This window comes from Physeter macrocephalus, chromosome 9 (assembly GCF_002837175.3).
Source record: "Physeter macrocephalus isolate SW-GA chromosome 9, ASM283717v5, whole genome shotgun sequence".
In the NCBI taxonomy this organism is placed as follows: Eukaryota; Metazoa; Chordata; class Mammalia; order Artiodactyla; family Physeteridae; genus Physeter; species Physeter macrocephalus.
Window position 1 is genome coordinate 57,047,978 of NC_041222.1, and position 24,931 is coordinate 57,072,908.

Here is a 24,931-nt window from a genome sequence, read left to right on the forward strand (position 1 = left end):
TTTATATTGTGGATGCTTTTCCATGTTGAGAACATGTGAAATACTTTCAAACACTCAAGAACTCTCTAAATCAGACATCAAGTTATAACATGTGTAGACCACCCAAAAAACTTGATATTGGTTATTTTTAGTTGCCATTAAAATGTGAACCTGTTAAATGGAATGAGGTATTTGGTCCAACAGCTACACAGCTTATACAGTTTATAGAACAAATTTCATTAACCTGGTGGTCATTCCTTATTCATCAAGATTACTCACCCACAGCTTCAAGGTGGAACTATAACAACTCCACATTGTATTAGATCCTCAATCATTCAGTTTATGCCAAGAACCATCACTCATTAGAGTGAGGGAACACTTCTAATTATAAAAATAGTAAATTTCAGTATTAAGAAAGATAAATATCATCCAGACCATTCCACGATTTACTACTAACAACACACTTAAGCATATATGTACAGTAGCATCTGAATGTTTGGATTTGTATACTCCAAGTTCTCTATTTCCTGAATTATTCTGGCTTTTTCACATGCAAAACACATTGCTATTTGGGTGTTTGATCTTTAAACAGAGGCACGTTTTTGTTTGGAGAAAAGGGCTAATTTGAAAAATACTAGGCAACCAGAGGACATATAAAGAATGTGCTGTGACTGATACAAATATTTTTTTAAGTAAGCTTAGATTTTTTTTTTTTTTTCCAAAGCAACACACATCCTCTATCCTTCCTCAGTCCTGTTTGCTCAGCTGGGTGTCCACAGGGTCCAATTTTCCCTCCAATTGCCCTTGCACACTAATGTAATTGCTGCTCATATGGATAATTGATCAGCCTAGAGCAGCATTTGTACGCATTTGTTCACTTACAGTATCTGGCAGCTTCTCAAATGATTTTGCAGTATTATAATACTATCATGTATTTTTAGTTTTTGTCTCTTTATAACAAGGCTAAATAGATGTGAATCTTTAAGAACGCTACATTTTAAGTACTTCAAAAGCAGGCATACAGAAATACAAATTCTCTTTTTAAGCAGCTAATGCTCCTTTTCACTTATCAAATATAGAGTAAATGAACTGGAGTCTCAAATGCATAGTGTTCTGTCCTACCTCCCCCCACCCCCCATTGCTTTCCTCCTTAAGTAGACTCAAACAAACCTCAGCTTAAAAAAGAAAATGACAAGCCAGTTTCACTTAATATGCCCTTGATGAATCAGTAAAAATATTTTGTAATTAAATTTTGTCCTTTGAGTACATTTTGAATGTTCTGTTTGACAACACAGGAAGTAAACATGAAGCCCTTTACCTGCATTCCCAAGTATGACTGTTCATTCCTGAGGAAAAAAGCACTGGTGCTACTGAGTTGCAAGCTGAACTAGCCACATTTTTCATGGAACGTCGTTTTTTACTTGAAAGAATAACTGACAAACTTTCATTTTTCAGACATGGGTATCTGGCAAACATTTTCTCAAAATGAGTGAAGTGAACCTGTCACCTTAAGGAAAATCGCTGACATTGTGGTTACCAATAATAAAACTCAAGCTTTTACATGAAAATTAGGATTTTACAAAATGTAGTGTGTCATTATGAGCTTAACAGTTTTCTAGTACTTACTTTTCTGACCAGATCAGTGGTAATATTAGTTTTAAATTTTTAATTTGATCTAATTTTATCTTATTTTTATCGAGTGAAATGTGTAACACTTGGAAGATCTGTGTTACTCCAATAGTTTCCAAATGACTAATGAATGATGTCACAAAATCATGTATGGGTGAAGAGAACTTTCCAACGTGAAAAAGAGACATTCAATGGCTTTTAATGTAACAGAGTAGGAAAAGTTCCTTGGTATCGCTTCCGGTTCTACAATACAACTAAACTTTAAGAAACCATAACTTGTTGAGATTTTTATATTATCAAAGAATATCCACAGGCACTTGAAAAGACTATTAAAATGTTCTTTCTTTTTCCAATTCCATTATTTGCATGAGACCAGCTTTTTCTAGATACTTCAGCCCAAATAACAATGCAACGGATTGAGTGTAGAAGAGTATCAGGATCCAACTTTCTTTTATAAAGACAGATATTAGAACTTTGAAAAAAATGTAAAATCATAGATCTATAAATAAAAATACCTTATTTATGTTAACATGCAATAGGTTTATTATTGGTATGTTTAAATGAATTAATAAATAAGCATTTAAAATACTCAGTTTTAATTTCTAATATAGTCAATATTGATAAAGACTATTTACATAAGCAAAAACTCCTTGGGGCCTGCAATAATTTTTATGAATACAAAGGAGTTCTGAGACCAAAAAGCTTGAGAATTATAATTTATCATCAATGAGAAGGCACAATTATTTTAAATGCTGCTTTGAATCAGAGCAAAGGAAATTGAAAAAGGAACAAGAATAAAGTTTTATAATCCTTTAAGGTTTGTCCGCATGCAACAATTTGCTTTCATTTACCAATGCAGCAAAGTTTATAGTTTTATCTGAAACTCTATCAAGTCGTTTAACTTATCTGTTAATTCAGAGTATTTATCAACATTACTTTTCTGGTAATAAAAATTTAAGAAGGGATTTTAAAAATAAAGTTAAGCCCCTATCTTTCAATCTCAGTTTCTACACCTTCATTCTTTCTAAGACATACTGATTTGTCTTTTCAGACATTTTTGACCAATTTATACCCACTAATATACACATCTCTGTTCTCACTCCTTGCATATACAAGTAAAGCAATTAGTTGAGACTTAGGAAATTTGTCAATAAAAAGCTACCCAGATACTCTTAGACTATAACTCCATAACAGCAAAGGCTCTAGGTAATTTAATACCCCTAGATCTAAAACAATGCCTAGATATATACTCTCTGCATTTTGTTTTACGTAAATTATTCCACAAAGAAAAAATATTTCCATTAAAATACTGTCTTGGCACAATAAATGTTAAATAAACGGGGTGACTGAATCTAGCCAATTGGGTCATCTCTAAACCAATATACCTAACTAGAAATACTGCATTTGTCAATTTCAACCCTACTATGTATACCCAGTTTTTCTTGAATGTATAAACAATTTTGAGATTATAATAGAAAAAATCCTAAGGGTACTAAGTATGAATAATTACCCAAATTGCATAAAACTAAACAAAGTGGCCTGCCACAATGATAGTGCTGAAATCTAGAATTGGGGTTGATTTTAATAAATACAAAGGTGGGGGAGAAGAACAGTCCTATGTTTTTAAAAAATATTTATTTAAAAATAAGATTTCTAAAAATACAGTACATAATACGTTTCAAGAGAAGTAAAAACTCCACAATTTAAATTAAAAACAATCTGCAAATAAAACAGAAATATTACATGAATAAAAGTAAATCGTTAAAATAAATTAAAAACAAAACACTGTTCTTAAGGTAGATACATGGTTTTTCATTTTAAGAACCAGTGTCGACTTTTCATTTAAACAAGTATATCTCAGATACATGGCTCCCACTTGTCATTTTCCTCCCTCTTCTCAATCTATTCTCATATCCCTCAACTATCATTTTCCTTATTACCTTTAGCACAAGAAATGTCAGTGAAGATTTTTCTTTAAATGCTCTTAGGGGAACTGACAAGGTAAAACAGACATGCAGCAAAACAGCACTCAGATTTAAACATATGCACTGAATGAAAAAATGCCTGATAAATGTAAAAACAGGATTGTCATATGGCACTTGGAACATACCATTATTAAAATAAAAGTCTTTTATTTTAGGGATATAATATTAGACACCATTTGAGGTTGACACAAAATTTTAGGAGCCTTGAAATATCACAAATTTTGCCTATTCATTAAACTTGCCAGTCACATTTTAAAAAGACTAATTCCAGGGGCATAAAGCTCCTACAAGCAAGATCATCTACGCTCAGTTCTCCCCAAAGCCTATTCTATTCCCCCAGGTTAGACCTGCAACTTATTTCTCTGAGTATCTCCAATTGTGGAGAAACTTCTTCCTATTGTATCATTTAGTCGCTTTATTGTACCTATGTTAAAGTAGATTTTTTTTTTTTTTTTGAGGTACGCGGGCCTCTCACTGTTGTGGCCTCTCCCGTTGCGGAGCACAGGCTCCGGACGCGCAGGCTCAGCGGCCATAGCTCACGGGCCTAGCCGCTCCGCGGCATGTGGGATCTTCCCGGACCGGGGCACGAACCCGTGTCCCCTGCATCGGCAGGCGGACTCGCAACCACTGCGCCACCAGGGAAGCCCGATATTTCTTTTTAATATTCATCTCTGGAGGAGAGCAGATAGTTGTGAATCTTCTACTACCCAATAACTTGAACAAATAACTGCATTCAGCCACATTAATTTAAGTAACACATAAACAAGCTGAGTAACTCAGAACTGATATTGTCGCAACAAAATCTAGAAAATATATTGTTGACAGAGAGACAATGTTGTCTCTTCCCATTTTGCTTTTAAATTTCGTCTTTACCCCTAAAAATATGTACATCTGTATTTCTACATACCATTCAAATGATCCTAAGTCACATCTCACACTAGTTTCACTTGATTTTTTTCCATTCAGAATTCACTGCAAAACCATACATTGTATCTACATTCAAAGACAGAATGATTTTAGTTGATTGAAAACTATGCAAAACATTCTCAAATGTGATTGTCTACTTTTCCAATACATACACACAGGTATCTTCTTGCCAAAATTTTTAATCATTTCAGCTACGGTTTTTTTAAGGACACTAAATGAGTGTTTTAGAAGTCTGTGGAAAAAAAACAGGGAACCAGGATAGTACACATAGCAGTATTACATTTGGACAACTACTTCTAAAGGATGTTCTCTCCCATTTTTTGTAAAATGAATCACTAAGCAGAATTAGTTTTAAAAATACTCTTAACTCTAACTTACGTAAAGTGAGTAACAACATCCAGGCTTTTTTTTTTTTTTTTTTTTTTTTTTTTTTGGTAAAGTTCAATTTTCGTTTTGCTTTTAAATCAAAGTTTTGCATTTCCGCTTGGGCAAGAGTGTGTGTGTGCATGTGTGTGTGTGCATACATATATCACATATGCGTATATTTTTAAAACATTCTTTAATTTTATCTTTATTTGCAAAACAGACAAATGGCAATTATCATTCTTTAATACCACTAAGGATTACACACACACACATACACACACACAGAGATGCAGAATTCTTCATCTGTAATCAGAATGGGTCCTTAACTTCTCCTTTTAGCATTTTGCTTTAGCATTTATTAAAAGGGTCCAACAAGCTGCAGAGTTCATCTGTAGAAATAAGAGTTATTATTTCTCATTTATTCCTACAGAATAAAACAAAAAAATCTTGTGTAAAGTGTTTCAATTATCTTTTTAAGTTCGACCTATTAAACTACTTTTTAAAGTAGCCAATCTATATGAAAATACAAAATTAAAGACCATATTAAGTAAAAACCAAAAACTCTTTTTTTTTTACTTTACTTTCTAAGTAAAAAAAAAAGAAAACAACAGACCAAGTGACAGACACTTAAAGCCAATTAAATTGAGGCAGCAGTGTGCAAAAACTAAGATCTATTAATCAAAATTGTTCTTAGTGACATTCAATTCTACTTTATAAACACAAGGATGTGAGAAGAAAACTCAGTGAACCAAAAAGAAAATTAACTCTTTGGTACGGGAATTAAAAATGTCACTCAATGTTAAAGTGAGTAGCACCAGGATGTCTTCGCTGTTGAGGCTGTGAAACACTAACTTCAGGCACCGGTAGTTCCAATGTCACCCGACACACCCTGACAAGAACACTGAGCGTGCAATATGCAGACTAGCTCTCCCTTTAGTTGACAGCGTACCCAGGTAAACCCTGTATTTAGTCAACAGACAAGCAAAACTACAAAAAGACCACCTTTCATTGCTACTGTTTTGTCCATATCTCTGTTTAGATATACAGCTATCAATACCCAAAAGATCAGAGTGTTGAACAACTGTGGTAAGCACCACATTACATCTTATAGGGAGTCACAATACCAAGAGCTACGGAGACCTTCAAGATATGAAAAACTGAAATAGTCCAAATTTTAAAGTGAAAATCATCCTTTATATATAAACTGTTGATTTTCCCTCTGTTGACAGATTTTACTACAATACTTAGTATATCCTTCCTCTGCAAGAGGAGACTTATAAAAAGGTCCCAGCTTTTTTAATCAAACCTTGGGCAACCTATTCATTTCTGCTTGGCATTAAGTAGCTGTACTTTCGCATAATTCTTGACACTTCATGTTAGCGTACATGTACACTGTGCACTTACGATATTTAAAATTCAAAATAATTTCTTAAAGGCATCTGACTAGCTGACAAGAATCAGCAATATACACTCCTTGGATAAAATAACTCAAACTAAACGCTTAAACGCATCAACAACTCTTACAGTGAAACAGTGTCAACAAGAGATAAGGCTAAAATGATTGCAGCAGAGGAATTCTCTGACGTCACAGATTCTGTATCCAGTAAACCCTGCTGCTGAGATGCTGATTATACATGCTCTGTCTAGCCTTCTCTCCATCTTAATACTCTCTTTATCCAATTTTGGCTACTCACTACGCATTAGTACCTGTCCTCTATGGTAGACAAGGGAAAAAGGAAATAATAATAGTAAAAAAAATAATGATAAGGGAAAATACCGAAAATACCAATGACATAAGGATAAACACCATTATTATTTCTGTTTCAAATTAGCACTAGCAGGCAGTATTACAACATCTGAAGAACAGACAAAAATGTAGTAAATTTTGTTGCTAAAAATTGCACAATGATAATGAAAGGAGACATCAGAGAAAACACTTCCTGAAGTTTAACCATCATCATCCTAAATGCAGCTGAAATGCTAAATACTGTTTGATATACAGAAGAACAACATTGGTTCAAAATACTTCAAGCAAGTTGGTTCTATCACTTTCTCACATTCTGCTGAAGAATATTCTAGAATTCAATTGAGAATGGCTAAATTCAGACCATAATGAAATTTGTGATTTACAGAGAAATTCAGAGGATTCTTAGGATCGAAAGTAACAAATGTGGACATTAAATAATACACTCATCCATTTGTTAATTATATGGTTACTAATACTAGCAAGTAGAACATACTAAATGTACATGACTTACTAACTACATTTGCCAGTACTTATATTTTTGAAAGCAACAGTAGTAGAATTGGGTAAACAATCTAATACTTATATCTATTAATAAATTATTTAATGTTTGTAAGTGTAAACTGTACCAAGTAAATTCTAGATATATCTACATATATAGAGGTCATGTCAAAAACTTATTTAATGAAGCAGCAATAGTTTAGTAAACTTGAGCTAAGTAGTCTATTCATACATGAAGCACAAGGGAAGTAGACACTAGAGAAAAATCCAGGGAAAGACTAGCAGCTCTGTTAATATTAATACCATTGTAAACTAGAGCTGGATACATTGTGATTTTATACCAACATATGTGAGAACATTCAAACTGCTCCATTATCTAACACATAGAAAGGTGTGTGGTTATAATCAAAACTACTTCATACTTCCTGGGTGGAGGTGTTGTCCTAACTCAAGTCTTTATGATTAGCATTAATACACCCTTTTGGGTGACACACCTTCAACTAATTATTTGTAGGAAAGTGACTTGAAAAAGCCTGATGAAGAACAGTTATAATTAGCCACCATCCTTGGAGAAAAATACCTCTAAGCATTAGCAAACATTCACTGATGTTCATTCTGACAGAAGTTTTAACTTAGCTGTTACAGTAAACTTTATGCTTATGTTCTCTATTTCTATTACTTAAAAGTAAACTATGCTTTCTTCTGTTCAAAGAGATTAATATATTAATATTTTAAGTATACCTATCTCTTATGTTAACCACAAATATTTTTACAACTCTGAAGCAAAATAGTATTTTTCTCACAATGGAACATCAGCTAACTTAATATTTTTAAAATTTCTGAACTCAGTCATTTTTTGCCTACAATCTTGAGCCCATAAACATTTTTGTTTGCAGAAAAGAACAGCAACAAACATAATTGTTCAAGAGGTGCAACTTATAACAAGTACTTAACAACTACTTTCATTTCCAGAAGTCCAATTAATGACTTTGCTGAATGTAAAACACCCTTTAAAATACATTTCGCTTAAAATGAAATGAAATGTTTATAAGCAAATACTTCATCAAATATACAGATTACATCAGTAATCTCACTGCTCATAATTATTTTCTAATGCTCAACATCACTAGTTATTTTCATGGTTACCCAGAATATATAATAAATTGGCTACTAAAGCTACAGCTCTAACTCACAGTAGGAAAGTTAAAAAGAATGAAGAGAAGTATAGAAAGAATTATTAATCTCTTATTATTTTAATGCAATTGAATCAGTTTAAAAAAATCATTCCAAAACTGGGATTAAGAAACTGAATGTATTTTTTTAGATATTCAGTAAAACACATTAGACACTGGCTTGCCATTGTAACTACGATAAATTTGTTGTATAATAAATTGGTAATTTTAAGGTAATAACTCTTTAATTCTAAGGGCTTAGTTTGCCAAAATAAGGTTCAAAATAAAATTCATGAAATGGTTTATATTTATTTATCCTGATCTGATATAAATTTGTCTGATAGTAAAAAATATAATACGAATATACATAAATGAAGCAAAGTAGTCATATATGTATGAACCAGACATCAGAATCATAAATAGGAACACATTCATTTTCATAAAACCTTACATTTTTGTACATAGACTTCCCTTAAGTTTGTACCTCTGAAATGTTCAGAATTTGGGTATACATTTCACTTGGGCAATAAATCTCCAGAGCCAGTATAATTACATCAATTAGCCAAAAGAGGGCGCAGAGAGCACACTAGAGTTTATGGACTCCCTAGGAAAGTGCCAGGTGTTCTCTCTCAAGTTGTCTAACAAGAATCATAAAACCCAGTTAGGTGTGCTAACTTTGAAATACTGAAAGTTACAGCATAAGTATATACAGATATACTTTATATAGATTCCTACATAAATATATTGATATGTAGCATTTCTGCCATTCAAACAAAAATAAATATATGCCTTGCCTAGTGCATTAGTTTGTATTCCAGTAATTTAGAGAAATCAGGTACAGAGGGATCAGGATCAGGGAAGGTAAAGAGAAAGGTGGGAAGAGGTGCCCTAGAAGTGGGAAACCTAAGAAAACCAAAACCAGAAACCATTAGAGTGGGAAAGAGACCACCTCTTGATTCTCATTACTGAGGCAGAGGTTGGCACTGAGTACCTCCCTGGTACCTTTCAAGGTAGCTACTGCTACCATATGAAGTATAAATACGTCCATAAAGCTCTTTAGGGGGTCTTCACTTGGCTTTGCTGTTTTCTCAGTGTCCTTATTTGAAAGGAATGTATACAGCATAAGGCATCTGACTGACATCTATCTACATTATCTATACATTACTCCTTATAACAGTTCAGTCACCAGGCCAAATTTGGTCAAAACCCAACCCATCTGCCCGGAATGAATATATGTACTAATTTTGTAGTTCATTAAGCTCTATAAATATACTTCTTATATTAAATTTACTATGAATCTTATCAGCACCAATAAATATTTCCATCTGCCACTAAGTTTTTAAGTAATAAAGCATTGTAATCAGAACATGAAAGACATGGTACTTGTATCTCTGAGTAGACCTTATTCTATTATTTTAGGAGATATTTATAATTTCTAAAAAACAACCACAATACAGTTAACTAGCTGACAATGGTAATCTTCTGTTTCATGATTTCTCAGGTATGACTCCTTACTACCAAAACTAACCAAAAAGAAAATATTGATATGCTCCAAGAACACTAGATACCCCTTCAATCTTCTCTTCAAGGGAAAGGCTGAGTACATAATTATTTTTTTAAAGATATATGGATTTTGCAGTATTCTAATGGAAAAAAATTTTTAACTGAATTTTTTTCAAACCATGCTAAATTTTTTCTCACACAAATATTCTATGCTTTCCAAGAGACCATCACAATTAGCAATTTAAATTTGTATAAGGCTAATAATGAATATAGATTATTATATTTTCTCATTTTAAGGTCACTTCCTAACATTGGCTACTAACAAAAGGTCTCTCAATCCAGATTATAGTTGGTCAATTACAATTTAATTTCAATCTGGGTGATTACAGGTACACAAAAGTTACTTACTTTTACTAGTAACTTCCTATAAATAAAATTTCAATATTAGTTGGCCAATATCTACTATATAAAACCCTTCAAGGTGTAATTTTAGATCTACTAGTAGGTAAAGAAAAGTAAAAAGTATACATATTTTTTTAAAAGCACAATATTCTTCTTTATACTATACATTATATATTATCTAGTTATACTAGCATTTTAAAAACATATGCATTCTAACATAAATACACTAGAAAAGGTATCAGTGGAATTATTGCAAATTCTTTACCCTTTTTGCTAATAAAAATCTTAGGGTAAAACAGGAACACATGCCTGTTTGGTCAAAAATTTCCCCTTGGAGCAAATATTTTAACAAAAATCAATAATTACAACAGTACAGGGGAAAGAAATGGGAAAGTTAATGTGAAAAAAAATCTTTCCTTTAAAATAAGGTAGGTAGTTGGTGTTTTACTTTAGTGGTGTTTTTATTTTGTTTTTGGTGAGGGGAAAAAAAAACATTAGAAAGCTACTTCTAAGAAAACACTGTCCTTTTTTGTTTCTATTTTTGCTTTTTTGTTGTTCAATCCTATATGCTACATTAAAAAATACCTTGCAGCACATATAAAAGGAAGTATAACATAAAATTGTATTTGAAAAAGAAAATTTACATATAAGATGTATCAACTTCTGTAAAACCTAAAGAATGAAATTCAGATTTGGTTAATACTGCTCAAGGGTGAAAAATTTAAATAAACATCTGAAGTTTCCCATAAAGTAAAATCTGTAACACTGTCAGTACTAAAAGAAATTATGTACAATTATTTCATCCCAATCACTGCCTTTTGAGTTTAATAACAAAAGCATTTAAAGAAATCCCTGTGGAAAGCTAATTTGAAAGTAAACATGCTTTAAAACTTAAATATAGATCATGTATTAGTCCCACAACAGGATCAAGATCACTATTAAAATAAAGCCTGGGGCACATTATGATGCTTAGGATAGGTGGGTGGATTTTAATTGACTTGAAGACTGTCATAGTTCTATTATCAGAAAACCTGTAACGCATTTCCAGCATGGAGGACCCATCTGTGCCCACCATCCATCTGTTTAGACGTGATTGGCAAAGTGGTAGGGAACTCGCAGTGGTTGCCTCTGCCTGAAAGGAATAAACCACAGGATCTTCCAACGAGTGCCAAAAACTTCTGAGAAGGTCTGCTGCCATGGCTTTCGGGGCCTCGATCTACAGAAGACAGCATTATTAGTGAAAGACAGCACTCCCATGGTGCACTTCAGTCAGCTAAAACAATACAGGTTGGCTGGGGATCCATTACTGGACTCTGATGAATTGTGTCCCAGCATCACAAATACAGCTTTTCTTTCATTATGGCATGCAGCTGAGTTTTAACTCTGGATAGCAGATATTGTATCTGTGTCGTCAATCAACCTAGGGCAACTTTTGAAGCAGAGGAGAATCTCAGGATTAACAGAATGTGTGTCAACAACACAGTAGCAAATCTCTTTTGATGTGTTTTCAGGACAAATAATTTAACTTACTTTAGTAGGACAAGGAACAAGAATGATCAGTACTTATTTTGTTTGAAAACTATCACGGCTAGAAGACCCCTACCCCTACTGTAAGACTCGGTTATGCTTGCTAGATCAAGTCTTACAAAAGGCACCAAGAAAAAGCCATCATTATATTATCTTTCCACTACATGCACACATTTTTCAAATGTAACCAGTTGTTTGCATTTTTAAATAAGAATACTACAGACTTCACTTTTATACTTACATTTCTTCACAACAGTTTGACATCTTTTCAATAGATGTTGTATCCTATTAAAAATAAAAAAAAAATACTCAGATATAACAGTTATCAAGGCTTGATTCTATATCTATTTCATGATGTTTTTAATCATATTCTGAGAATATGCTAAAGATACAAAGTTTATGTATGGGTACTAAGCTGGGACAAAGTGAGAGAGTGGTAGTATACATAAGGACAGATATACACTACCAAATGTAAAATAGATAGCTAGTGGGAAGCAGTCTCATAGCACAGGGAGATCAGCTCAGTGCTTTGTGACCACCTAGAGGCGTGGGATAGGGAGGGTGGGAGGCAGACACAAGAGGGAGGGGACATGGGGATATATGTATACATACAGCTGATTCACTTTGTTATAAAGCAGAAACTAACACACCATTGTAAAGCAATTATACTTCAATAAAGATGTTAAAAAAAAGAATTTAAAATTATCTATGTACATTGCTGAACTTTCCTTGGAAAAACAGAATCAACATTACGTTGTGCTAAAAAAAAACAATTTATTCAATTACAACCCCCCCCCAAATTGTAGGAGTCTCACTTCATTAAAAAATAGCCTTTTATTACACTTGCCTTCTTGATAATTCTTTTAAAAGTCTATATTTAATTCAAATGTCATTAAATATGCATTAAAAAATAAATACCAAAATGATAAATGAAAGGCACTATGGAACAGAAAACTGTCAAGAGCCAAAGAGCGCTACTGGTTATGGATTTCTGTAAACAAAGCCAAATTCAACAAGGCAATGTATGCATTTGCCGTCCTACAACATTTATTACTCTGAAAAGGAAAGCTAACTGATTAGTGTTCTTTGGTAAAAAACTGTTTTCTTTTTTTTTTTTCAAGAGAAAAACCAGTCCCTTCATAATAATGCAATTTCTCATTATGTGTTTTCTATAAAGCTGTTAACACAAATATATAAGAAAAACAACTCAATAAAGAGAAGAAAGCTTCTAGACATGTTGGTCTAATTCATGTTAATGGAAGACCTATCATTAGACTGAGAAACAGTGATGATAAGGAATATCCAAATAATCAAAACACAAATTATATAATCTTATTTTAGATATATATTTACATTTTAAATATACGTTTAAGTAGAACAAAAGAAAATATATTCTTTTAAATATACAAAAAAGTCTTCCTCCTTTTATCCTTTCCTTTATTAGCTTCCTCAGATATAGCAGGTGGACTGCAGTTATTAAGCAGTACTATTCATGCAACTATTTGTGGCTGCAACTCCAATTGCAAGAACTTCTTTAGCTATAGAACTCTCTTGCAATAATACTACTGAAAAGCACCTTTACTTCAAAAAACTCTTTAAAGAAGTTACACGAATGGCTTAGAACATTAAATTCTTATGTATGAACAGTTGTCTAACTACAGTTGGCCCACATACAGGAAAACAAATCTATCATTTTTTAGGTGACTAGTAACTAATAACAGAGTTTCATTTCCAGATTTCCCAGGAATCTGTGAGGAGGCTATAGATTAGTCACTCTATATTCACTGATTTCCTAGCATTTTCTGAAATTCATGGTTTCCAATGACGATTCTATTTATAATTAACCTTTCCCGGTTCTGTTGCATAATTTCCTCAAAATAATGTTTTACTTTGCGAAAACACAGTCTGCAAATACATTAAAAAATTTATTAAAGACTTAGAGGAAAGCTGGGGTTCTGGTCCATATCAGAAAAAAAAAGTGAAGGAAGTAATTTAAATGGTTTCTTAGAACTGATGGTGACAGGTTATTCCAAAACAATTAAGACAGCTTGTGCAAAAATACAAAGGAAAAGACAGGAAAGAAATTTAAAGGTGTTATCAGAAAAGGTATATAAATGGCCCCAAATTGCAGGTGTAGATAACACTTAAAAGTGGAAACTATTTCAGGATAAGGAAGGCAATTACAAGGTTAGACTACTAGAACTAGCTAATGTTACAGGATATTTTTACTGTGCAGAAACTTACAACTCGATTATAACTTTGAGGAATGTATTTGTGACAATAAAGTAATCAATTTTAAGGGCTTTGAATTTAGACTGCATATGGGAAAAGCTCTTATTTTCAAGTGCTTTTGACATCGTTCTAGAATCTGGTTCAAGAAATACGAGGAACACTACCTTTCAAGTCATCATAAACAGATTGTCATTCAATCAAAGGATGTGATGTTTACCATGACTTTATGAACAGGATTTGTGAGGCTAGCCAAAAAAGACTAATTTTTTTCCTCTAGAAATGGCAAATGCTTATCTCTCAGCTATCCAGAGTACTATTATAAGAAAAAAGAACAGCCAAACATGTCACAAAGTTTTTGCACTGGCATTTATACAGCATACTCAGGGCAACACAAGTTATCATGCTATCGTATTTATATGCACAAGAGAAACAGCAAACTAGAAGAGAAGAGAGGTTACTACTGGCAGGAATATTGACAACCATAAGTTATTTTCAAGTGCCAAACGAGGTTTAATAAACTTTTTGTTTTGTTTTATTAAGCAGGGAATTGTGGAATATTTCACACATGAAAAAAAAAACCTAAAAATATTTAAAATAGATTTTAGTGCAGCTAATTCCATTCAACAAAAAAGACTCAATACCTTTAGTGATTATCACAAAAATGACCAAAAAGGTAATTGCTATCTTCACGGAGTATATCTTATAAATTCTTAGTTATATGTAAAACAGCTACCTAGAAAAACTCACTCTTCAAGGAACGATAAGAAACACATTTTTATTGTGTTACCTACAATCAAAATACCTTATTTCCAAAGAAATACTTATGTCTTGATTATGGTCTAATGATCAAAATATCCAAGACTTCTGCCAGTCGACATAACTGAGATAAATGAGACTGCTTTCCTATTTTAAAAACCAGAAGTTTATTTTCTAAAAAAAAGAATAAACTAGAAACAAGAAAGACTTATAGAAATATAGGGCTCAAGTATTTTATCAACTATACTTTATCTTCTCCTGATGGTTCATCTTACTCTAAGAAATGATCTTTCAGTTTCAGTCTAAGGAAATATGTTTGACTTAAAAGAAAACTGTATCTCAACTAATAAGATTATAACTGGAATGGAAAAAAAAGTTTCTAATAGGAAGGGAGAGGGAGGTATTTATTGCCTATTGGAAAAATTGAGGGGAGGGAGGTGAGAGGCAAAGAGCAAGAATTTAGCACCAGACGTTTCCTGGTTAACAGACCTGAGAATCTAGTCCTCTTGGAATACACAGCTTGATGATACAATCCATCCAACTAACTCATTCTGCTTTGAGTTCATTCTCACAAAGCAACACTTTGCCATATATGTTGTTGTACAGGAGAAAGAATGTACTGCAGAGTCCTTTGGTACCTGACAATCATACATAAGGGAATAAACAGTCAACCTGGTTTATATGACTATCACTTTTGAGTCTAGAAGTAGAGTCACTGCTTCTGGGCCTGATTAACCCTGGAAACGTTTTCAAAATGAAGTTTCCAGATCTATCAAACTGAAGATCTGAGGAAAGTAGGAACATTCTATCAGAAAGCCTCCTTGAAGACAGTTCGATCTAACCTCAAGGATCGCCTGCACTCTTTAGTCTTATCATAGGTCTTGTTGATGCTTTTAACTCTACTGCACATACCTGATTCAATGACTCTGCTGATTTAACCCGGAGTAAAAAACACCATTAAGGAAAGTTTATCACAACTAGAGATTATATACCTGTTTTGTTTACTACTGATTTCTGCTAATTCTAAAACAGACTTTTGCTTGACTTCCTAGAATTTCTGCTCAACATACAGAGAGCAACTCATTTAACTTTGTATCTTTCATAGCACCGAACAGCACAAATTATTCAAAGTGGGTACTCAATATATGTTTGCAGCACTAAACTAATTAAACATGGACAGAAATAACATGATTCCTTATCTTTAATTTTTTTCAATCCAAAGAGAGAAAACTTTCTGTTAACCTTAGCTCTCTCTCCTCCTTTGAAGCCAGAACTCACTACTACATTACTCACTTGAAATAAATGGTTCATAAGCATCCATCTCCAACAAAGGACGAGCTACATCTTTTATTAGAGATCTTAAGTTAACATAGACATTTAATCAATCATGAAACCAAACTGAGAAGGCAGTAGATGTTACTTTTATAGCCACTTAAAACATTTCTTTCCAACATAATTCCCATACTCCTCTTCATCAAGCCATTTTCTGGCTGTATAAAACCTTAAGAAAGTTACTAAAATTCTGTATCTCAATTTTCAAATACTACTATTTACCTCATAGGTTTTTGTAGAAATTAAATGAGTTAATATGTTAGAGCCCTTAATAACTCCTCAATAAATGAGAGGCCTAAGTTTTTATTGTAGGGCTTGGAGATATCTTAATTACATTAGAATGTAACTAGAAAAATTTATGTTTAAACAAAAAGGTGGTTTTTATAATCAAAGATAAAATGACATGGACTGTAGGAGACTACACAGATAAAATCCAATGTCCACAAGGGGCTTACAATCTAGTTGAAAAAATAAGTACTAAGTACATAAAACATGATTCATTTACTCATTTATTGTCTATCAAAAATTTACTAAGTACATATTATGACACAGTCCTTAGCAACAAGGAGCTTACAGTCTAGTGAAAGTAGTTAAACATACAAGAAATAATTATACAGGAATATACCAAGGATGTCAGAGAGGAGGATTATATACAATAACATATATAAATAAGCCATACACTATTTAGAAACAGCTGAAAACTTATGTTTGCAATCAACAATCAAATCAAGGTCAACTACTCTTACATTTTTACTACAAAACTATACTTTCATAAGACTTTTGGTTATCAGGAGAAGTAAGATGGGCTAATGTGCTCCTTTGGCTGGAATTTGAGAATTAATATAGTGATAGACTGTGACAGAGAGAAGCATATGAATCACTGTGGAAAAAGATCTAAAAGTTAACTATAAATATAAAATTCACTGTTTTCTCCAATCCTATAAAGTTGTAAATTCAGATTAAAAATTCACGTGGATTCAGAACATGAACAATAAAATGGGAAAAACAGCAAGTACAACTCATAAATGTTTAGCTTCCTTACCAAAAAAAAAAAAGCATCTATTTAATCACTCAAGCTATTCATCGTGCTTTAAGAAAATTAAAATGCACTATTCCTATTGAAAAAAATCTATAGAAATAGATTTAAGTTGTTTTAAATTACTTTCAAGAAGTTTATTACATTGAGTAAAGAGAGAGGATGCAATATAAATACATTTTCACATAGGAACACGTTTATGCTAAAGAGCAATCCACTTCCACACATAATAATCACGAAGCTAGCAGGAATTTTTAGAAAGAAAGCTTTTCTATTACTATGCAATGTAACACAGTATGTATTTAAACTAATTCCTTGGCGAGGGGGAACCTAGTTTCTATAAAGTTCTCTACTGTATCCAAAATTCAAAGAAATATTATAGCCAATATTAGAATATGACATTAAAATCATATAAGAAGTAACAATTTAAATTTTAATGATTTTTCTGGGTTTTAAAAAAGCTACAGAGAAGATACTTCCCATAATATTATAATTAGAAATACTGTATTAAAAATATATTTTGTTTTTATTAAATGAAAACATAATTCAGAAAGGAAAACAAAATGCTGTACAGAGCTCCCTTTACAGAAATGTAATTGAGCTGGGTTCAGCATAATTAGCAATGATTTCCATATATGCAATGCTGATTTGGAGTTGAGTAAACCAAACATAATTTGTACAGAGACTATACCGAATGCTGTTAATTCACCACACAGATTCGGGGGATACTTAGCAAAATTTCATTATAAGGATTAATAATCTCAGGACTACATTTCTGGGTACATGTTAAAAGGCAGGTAAGTCCACTAATCATCTGATTAATAAGAATGCTGTTTAACAGATAATCCCATTTAAACTAATTTAACATTTTGAACACAAGATACTTTTCATTGTATAACATAATCAAGTTAAAATTAAGTCACTCCTGCATCTGTGATTCTGTCTATATTTATTTAGGTAATCATGAGCCAGTATTTAGGGGGGAAAACATTTTCTCCCTTTATTTTGAAAAGCTTTGCTTTAAGCTATCTTTAGTAACTCAAGTAGCGTCCAACAATAGTTACCTGTGAGACCAAATATAAAAAGCTCAATTTTTTTCTTTGAGAATTTAAAGCCTTTTACAAAATTTCAACTAAATATATCTTCCCCACCCCACCCTCAATCTCACCACAACTGAGAAAAGCACTAAGCTCCAGAGACGCCATCAAAAGCTTAAGCTTTTACACAAACTCCACGGTGCCCTGAAAACAAAAATGCTTGTATACAAAATTTAGATAAACTGTCAGAGCAGTGTCATGGTATACAATAGCTCACTGTCAGACCCTCACCAGAAGGCGCTGTACCAGCTGTTACAGAGCTTCTTGATTAACTCCCTCCAAGCCCAGCAACTCAAAACATGACTAATACAGTCACCCAGCACTCTTAGTGTTGGTGCTCATCAGAATGGACATTATTCTTGGCTGTGTGTGAAATACTGCTCAATAAGAAATTCTGACATCAATTACAATAATGACATCACTATCCATTTCATTCAGAAACAAACAAACAAAAAGGCTAAACGGTCTAAGTAAGGAATAATTAGAATAATCTGTTCCTTAACTAAATAAAGAATGCTTCAAAGCAGACTTTGAAAACACTTCAATATTAATTTTAGTAAAAAGGAACAAGCATATATAGTTAAATCTTGTTTAAAATTAAATCTAAAAATAATCAAAGGTAATCCTTTAAAATTGGGTTTAAGATTATTCTGTTCCATAGAAACATCGGGTTGTGGTGAGATCTTTTAACCTTGGAAATGGGATTAGAAATCCACTGTTTTTAAATTTAAGTAATTTCTAATTATTTTATCTGGGTCACAGATAATCTGCTCTTACTAGGTTTAAAATGACATCAGATTATCATTACTATGATTATTCTGTTACCTTCTACTATCAATAAGATGGGATTTTTCCTCTTATACAGGAGAGAAATGATTTTTCCAAGTAAGAACAAATAATGGGTAAAAATTACTGAAAATTAATACACTGCTTCCTCAAAACCTCAACCTAAACCTAAATACAGATAGCACTTGTTTTGCTTGTTTGTTGTCTAACAGGCCTATATTCAAGCTATGTAATTATATAGTTTCTATAATGAAATGATACTCCCACCAGGGTTTTCCCAAAATGCCTCTTGGTCTTTGGGGTGCAGGAGTAGGGGAAGGAGGAAGACATCAATGAAGTAATTAAATTTACTGTGATTCTTTCTCCCCCTTTTCTTTCTTATACTAACTGACAAATTCGTCACTTCTTTCACACTGTAAAGAGAGATTCATGGATTCAGATTCTGACAAAAACATGTCCAGATGTGAAATTATCCTGTAGGCAGTATTAATTCTTTCATAAAATGAAACAGCAAGCATATTTTATAAAGAAAGGAAGCAAAATCTATATTTTAAATTTTAATTTTAATATTAAATACTATTTTAATACTAATAATTCACTAGATTTAAAATTAAATACTGAATGCGTAACAACTTCAAATAATTAAGCCCTAAAGAACCTTAAATCTACGTGGGGAGGAGTGAATTCTGGAAACCTTTAAAAAAAGGTTTTTTTCATTCAAAAAGAGTGGTACTTGAAGTTCACTATGAAAGCCCAGGTAAATGGAATTGAAATTTACTGTAATTTTTTAAAGTACTTAGATTCAAGAGGAAGTACAGTGCCTAAAGGCTGGACTAACAAATGGAATATATTCTCTCTCTTAATGCTTGCATTCCTTTTTCAATGTTTCACAAATGTATAATTTCCAAAGACATGAGACCTGTCTAGCACAGAGTGTTCTGAGAGGGTACTAAATGTATACAGAAAGAGATGAGACTTGGGGAGAGAGCATTATTTAACAAATGTGGTTTCTACACAGTTTTAGAAATATCACAACATCAGAACCAATCTCCCTGTCTTAAAATGGCGAAATGTTGTTCAATATTATAGCAAAAGAGAAAATCATGCAATTTGAAAATTAATATTAACATACTGGTAGTACGGAATAGTCAGAAAGAAACCTGATACTATATACCCTTTAAAAACCAGCAAATACTATAAATAACTTTATGTCCAACTCAGAAGTGAATACTAAAATTTGAGAATAGGAATTCTTAAAATATCTTGAAGCCTTTGCTGCCAAACCCCACTTTCTGCTTAGGTGAGAAGGAAACTGTTACCCTCAGCTATAAACCTCTGACGGCTCTCAGAAGTAACTTGCAGTCTTAACAGCAACACTCTCAACACATCCATTTCCAGTCATTAATCATAAGAAATTGGGGGAAATCAGAGAAACTTCATTCCAGGAAATATAAATGATTTGAGCAAATTCAAAAGTGGAAATTCAAAAATGCAAGCATAACCTGGCAATTTAGACTTGACTTATGAATAGGCTATAAAGTAATTATGAATGAGTATAAAAGCAGAGAAAAAAGATGTTAGGGGAAGACCTATTCTCGTCCACAGGAATGTGATTAATATCATGTTATTTATCATCATCATTAGATAAATCACAAGAGATATTAGAAAACATTTCAAGCCACTGAATAATAATAAAAACAAATTTAAACAGACATTATACAATCCATGAATGTCCAATAAGCACATGAAGAAGTGTTCAATATCATTAGTCATCAAGGAAATACAAATTAAAACAACCAGATACTATTAAAACCTACTAGAACAGCTGCAATTAAAAAGACTGACAACAATAAATGTTGATGAGGATGTGGAGCAACCAGAATTCTCATACATTGTTGGTGAGAGTGCAAAATGATAGTTACTTGGGGAAAAGGCCTGGCAGTTTCTTATGAAATAAAAGATAAACCTGTCTTAAGTGACCAGCAATTCTTCTCCTAGGTATTTACCCAAGAAAATGAAAACATGTTTCCACAAAAAGACTTGAACAAGAATGTTCACAGCATTTTTATTCATAATTACCAAAATCTGGAACCAGACCACCTGTCTTTTAATAGAATGGATAAACAAACTGTGGTATAGTCATACAATGGAATACTACTCAGCAATAAAAAGAAAGTATCAATACATGCAACAACATGGATGAATCAAAAAAATATTAAATTGAAAGAAAGAAGACATATTAATGGGTATATATGAAATTCTATAACCAATACTAATCTGTGATGGATGGGAAAAAAAACAACAGATCACTGCTGCCTCTGCAGAGGATATGGATTTACTGATATGAGGCATGAGGGAACTTTCTAGGGTGATGGTAATATTCTCTATTGTGAAAGGGGTTTGGGTTGCACTGTGTGCATTTATGCCTTTCATTGTATGTAAAATTTGCCTCAAAGGAAAAAACATAAACAAGCACTGAGCTCCAGTTAATGATTTGTATGGTGAACTATCTGATGGTGCAAATTACTTTGATATATATTACAACATATAACGGATTGATGGACAATTTGAAGTGAGATAAAGCAAATACTCTGTAAGATTCTTTAAAAATTCCTGTGTGTTTAAAATTCTTCCTATAAAATCTGAAGGGGAAAGGTTATTATGAGTACCTTGCAAAATATTAAAACAATGGTTACACAATAAATATGTTTTCCTTCCATTTCTGACTGCATTCTTCCAGTTTTCTTCAGAGGCCAGTACCATTACTAGTATCTCATGTGTCTTTCCATAGATAGTCTTTGCATATAGATAGAGGGATAGAGAGATAGTTACTTCCACCTTATTTCTTTTTTTTGAAAGTTAATGTTTTTATTAACATTTCTTATTAAACCATAAGAGAAAAGAACACCTGAATAGAAAACAGACAAAGGACATCAACAAACCATATACAAAATGAATAAATGTGAACAAATGAATAAAATTAACATTTAATTTATGCTAGAAATATTTTTTTGATAACAGCTTTATTCACATATAATTCATATATCATAAAATTCACCCATTTAAAGTATACAATTCAATGTTTTTTTAGTATGTTCACAGAGTCATACAACCATCACCACAATCAATTTTAGAACATGTTCATCACCCTATGAAAGAAACCCTGTAACCTTTAGCCATTATCTCCAGCCCCCACTAGCTCCCCAACCCTACACAACCACTAATCTACTTTGTCGCTACAGACTTGCCTATTCTGGACATATCATATAAATGGAATCATACAAATATGTGACCTTTTGTGACTGGTTTCTTTCACTTAGCATAATGCTCTCAAGGTTCATCCATGGTGTTGCATGCATCAGTACTTCACTTCTTCTTATGGCCAAATAATATTCCATTTTATGGATATATACCACATTTTGTATATATCCATTCACCAGCTGATAGATATCTGGATTGCTGAGAGTTTTGGTCTATTATGACTAATGCTGCTATAAATATTCATGTACAAATTTTTATGTGAACATACATTTCATTTCTCTTAGGTACATACCTAGAGGTGGAATTGCTGAATCAAAACATAACTCATGTTTATTTACAGAATGGTCAGACTATTTTGTAAAGTATCTGCACCATTTTACATTCCCACTAGTAGTGCATGAGGGTTCTGCTTCCTCTGCATCCTCACCAACCTTTGTTATTATCTTTTTTTATTATAGCCTCCTAGTGTGCATGAGAAGTGATACCTAATTATGGTTTTGATTTTCATTTCCCTGATGACTAATGATGTTGAGCATCTTTTCATGTAGTATTTATTGTCCATTTGTATCTTCTTGGAAGAAATGTCCATTCAGATCCTTTCCCCATGCTTTAATTAGGTTGCCTTCTTATTACTGAGTTTAAGAGTTCTTTATCTATTCTAGATACAAGTCCCTTATCAGATACACGATTAGCAAATATTTTCTCCCATTCTGTGAGCTGCCCTTTCACTTTCTTGATAGCATCCTTTGAAGTGCAAAAGTTTACAGTTTTGAGTTAGTCCAAATTATCTTTTTTCTTTCTTTATTTACACTTTTGGTTTCATATCTAGGATATTATTTCCTAGTCTAAGATTTACTATTGCCTAATCCTTACTATTGCCTAATCCTGTTTTCTTCTAGGAGTTTTATAATTTTAGATCTTATATTTAGGTCTATGATCCATTTTGAGTTAATTTACATATATGGTAAATTGAGGTAAGGGCCCAACTTCATTCTTCTGCATGTGGATACCTAGCTGTCCCAGCAGTATTTGTTGAAAAGACTTTTCTTTCCCCTGTTGAATAGTCTTGCTACTCTTGCTGAAAAACTGATTGACCATAGATATATGTGTATATTTCTGGACTCTCAATTCTATTTCATCTATCCTTATGCCAGTACAACACTTTCTTGATTACTGTTGCTTTAAAGTAAGTTTTGATGCATTTTCTTACATTTTTTTTACTGAATATAGTCTTGTGAACAGTTAAGTTTTCATACACTATATATATATCAATATAACAATGAAGATCTTTTTTAATATACACACTTATTTACACACATGTGAAAAAACAGTATCTAGAGGTTGGTCAAAAGGGTTGTGCATTTAAAATTTTGATAGACATTGACAATTTGCCCTTCAAAAAGTTTATACCAATTTATACCCCTGCCAACAACATATGAAAAAGCCTATTTACTCTGCATCTTCTGCAATGCAGTGTATTTCCAAACTTTTCAATCCTTAACCAATGTTATTTTTCTCATTTTTAAAATCTTTTCTGTTGTGACAAATCCACTTTGGCTAATAAATACATGCAAAAAAAAACCTGTTTAATTACTAATAAAATGTTTCTACCAGCAACATTCCATTTTTTGGAATTTACCTTAAGTTAGTAGTTTAAAGAGGAAAAAGAGATGTTCAAAGAGCTATTTTGTAATATAGAAAAAAAAATTGCATAGTAGATGCTGATCAACAGAAAAATGATTAATTAAAATATAGTATGTTCACTAAATAGTATATCCAACTATTAAAAACTATAAATATGATGTCTGTAGCCATATAAAAATAATCTAATTTTTAAAAGCAGGATACAAAATTATATGTACACTCTGTACACTGATTATAACTACTTTAAAATTACATATGCATACGGAAATGGAAATACATAAATGACTATGGATAAGTTTCTTCTTTAATTTCTAAACTTCCTGCAACTTTTTAGAATTAAGTTCGTAATTAGGGAATATATTCACAAATACATTACTTTACATTAAAAATATACTTACTGTGATGATGCCAATTAGTTGAGTATAAAAGAGTCCAGTTATTCCAACTAACATTGTAATGCCCATAAAGGCAGCTAGTCTCATTATGGCCAATTCATGTCTAACAACAAAGAGGTCCTATAAGAAGAAAAAGAAAATCTTAAAAACAATTCAAAAATTACTTACAGTTGCAATAATAATCAAGAATTGAGCCATAACATTTTCCCTTATTATCTTAAAAGAACTACTCTCCCCATTTTTTATTTTATTCCACTTAATAAATAAATATTTGAAAATTTCAAAAATAATTGTTTTTAATTCATAGTAGCAAGCTGAAAAATGGGATTTTACTACTCTATTGTCATAAAAACCCCTCAATCCTAAAGTTGCAAATTAGCCATGCTCATTTACTATTTGGAGCAAAAACAAAACAAAAAACCCTCTAAAAATCAAAAAACAAAAACATAACAGATGGTGTACAATCTCTGGTTCAACAAAAGGAAATTTTATTATGGTACTGCTAAAAAGCTTGAATGCACAAGTCTGATACATAATATTAAAGTTCAAGTGGCCAAGATACCTAGAGATTATGTATTTTAGTCAAAATGAGGGGGTAACACAAATAATAGGATCACATGAACAGCTCTCTTCAAGACCAACTCATTCATTCATCCA

The 24,931-nt window shown here is 32.3% G+C and overlaps 1 protein-coding gene across 3 annotated transcripts in view; it reads right to left on the minus strand.

Moving 5' to 3' along the window:
- Nucleotides 1-3,224: 3,224 nt before the first annotated feature.
- ZDHHC21 (zinc finger DHHC-type palmitoyltransferase 21) overlaps nucleotides 3,225-24,931 on the minus strand; it is a 69,455-nt gene continuing 47,748 nt past the window's right edge. For 2 of the 3 annotated variants that reach the window (XM_007125994.4, XM_055087211.1), the window contains 3 exons: nucleotides 24,278-24,394; nucleotides 11,977-12,020; nucleotides 3,225-11,424 (listed from right to left, as the gene is read on the minus strand). In XM_007125994.4, the coding sequence (XP_007126056.1) occupies nucleotides 11,292-11,424; nucleotides 11,977-12,020; nucleotides 24,278-24,394 (294 nt within the window). In that variant the 3' untranslated portion in view covers nucleotides 3,225-11,291. Of the gene's footprint in view, nucleotides 11,425-11,976; nucleotides 12,021-15,212; nucleotides 15,362-24,277; nucleotides 24,395-24,931 lie in introns of all 3 variants that reach the window. The other variant, XR_449115.2, reaches the window with a different exon arrangement.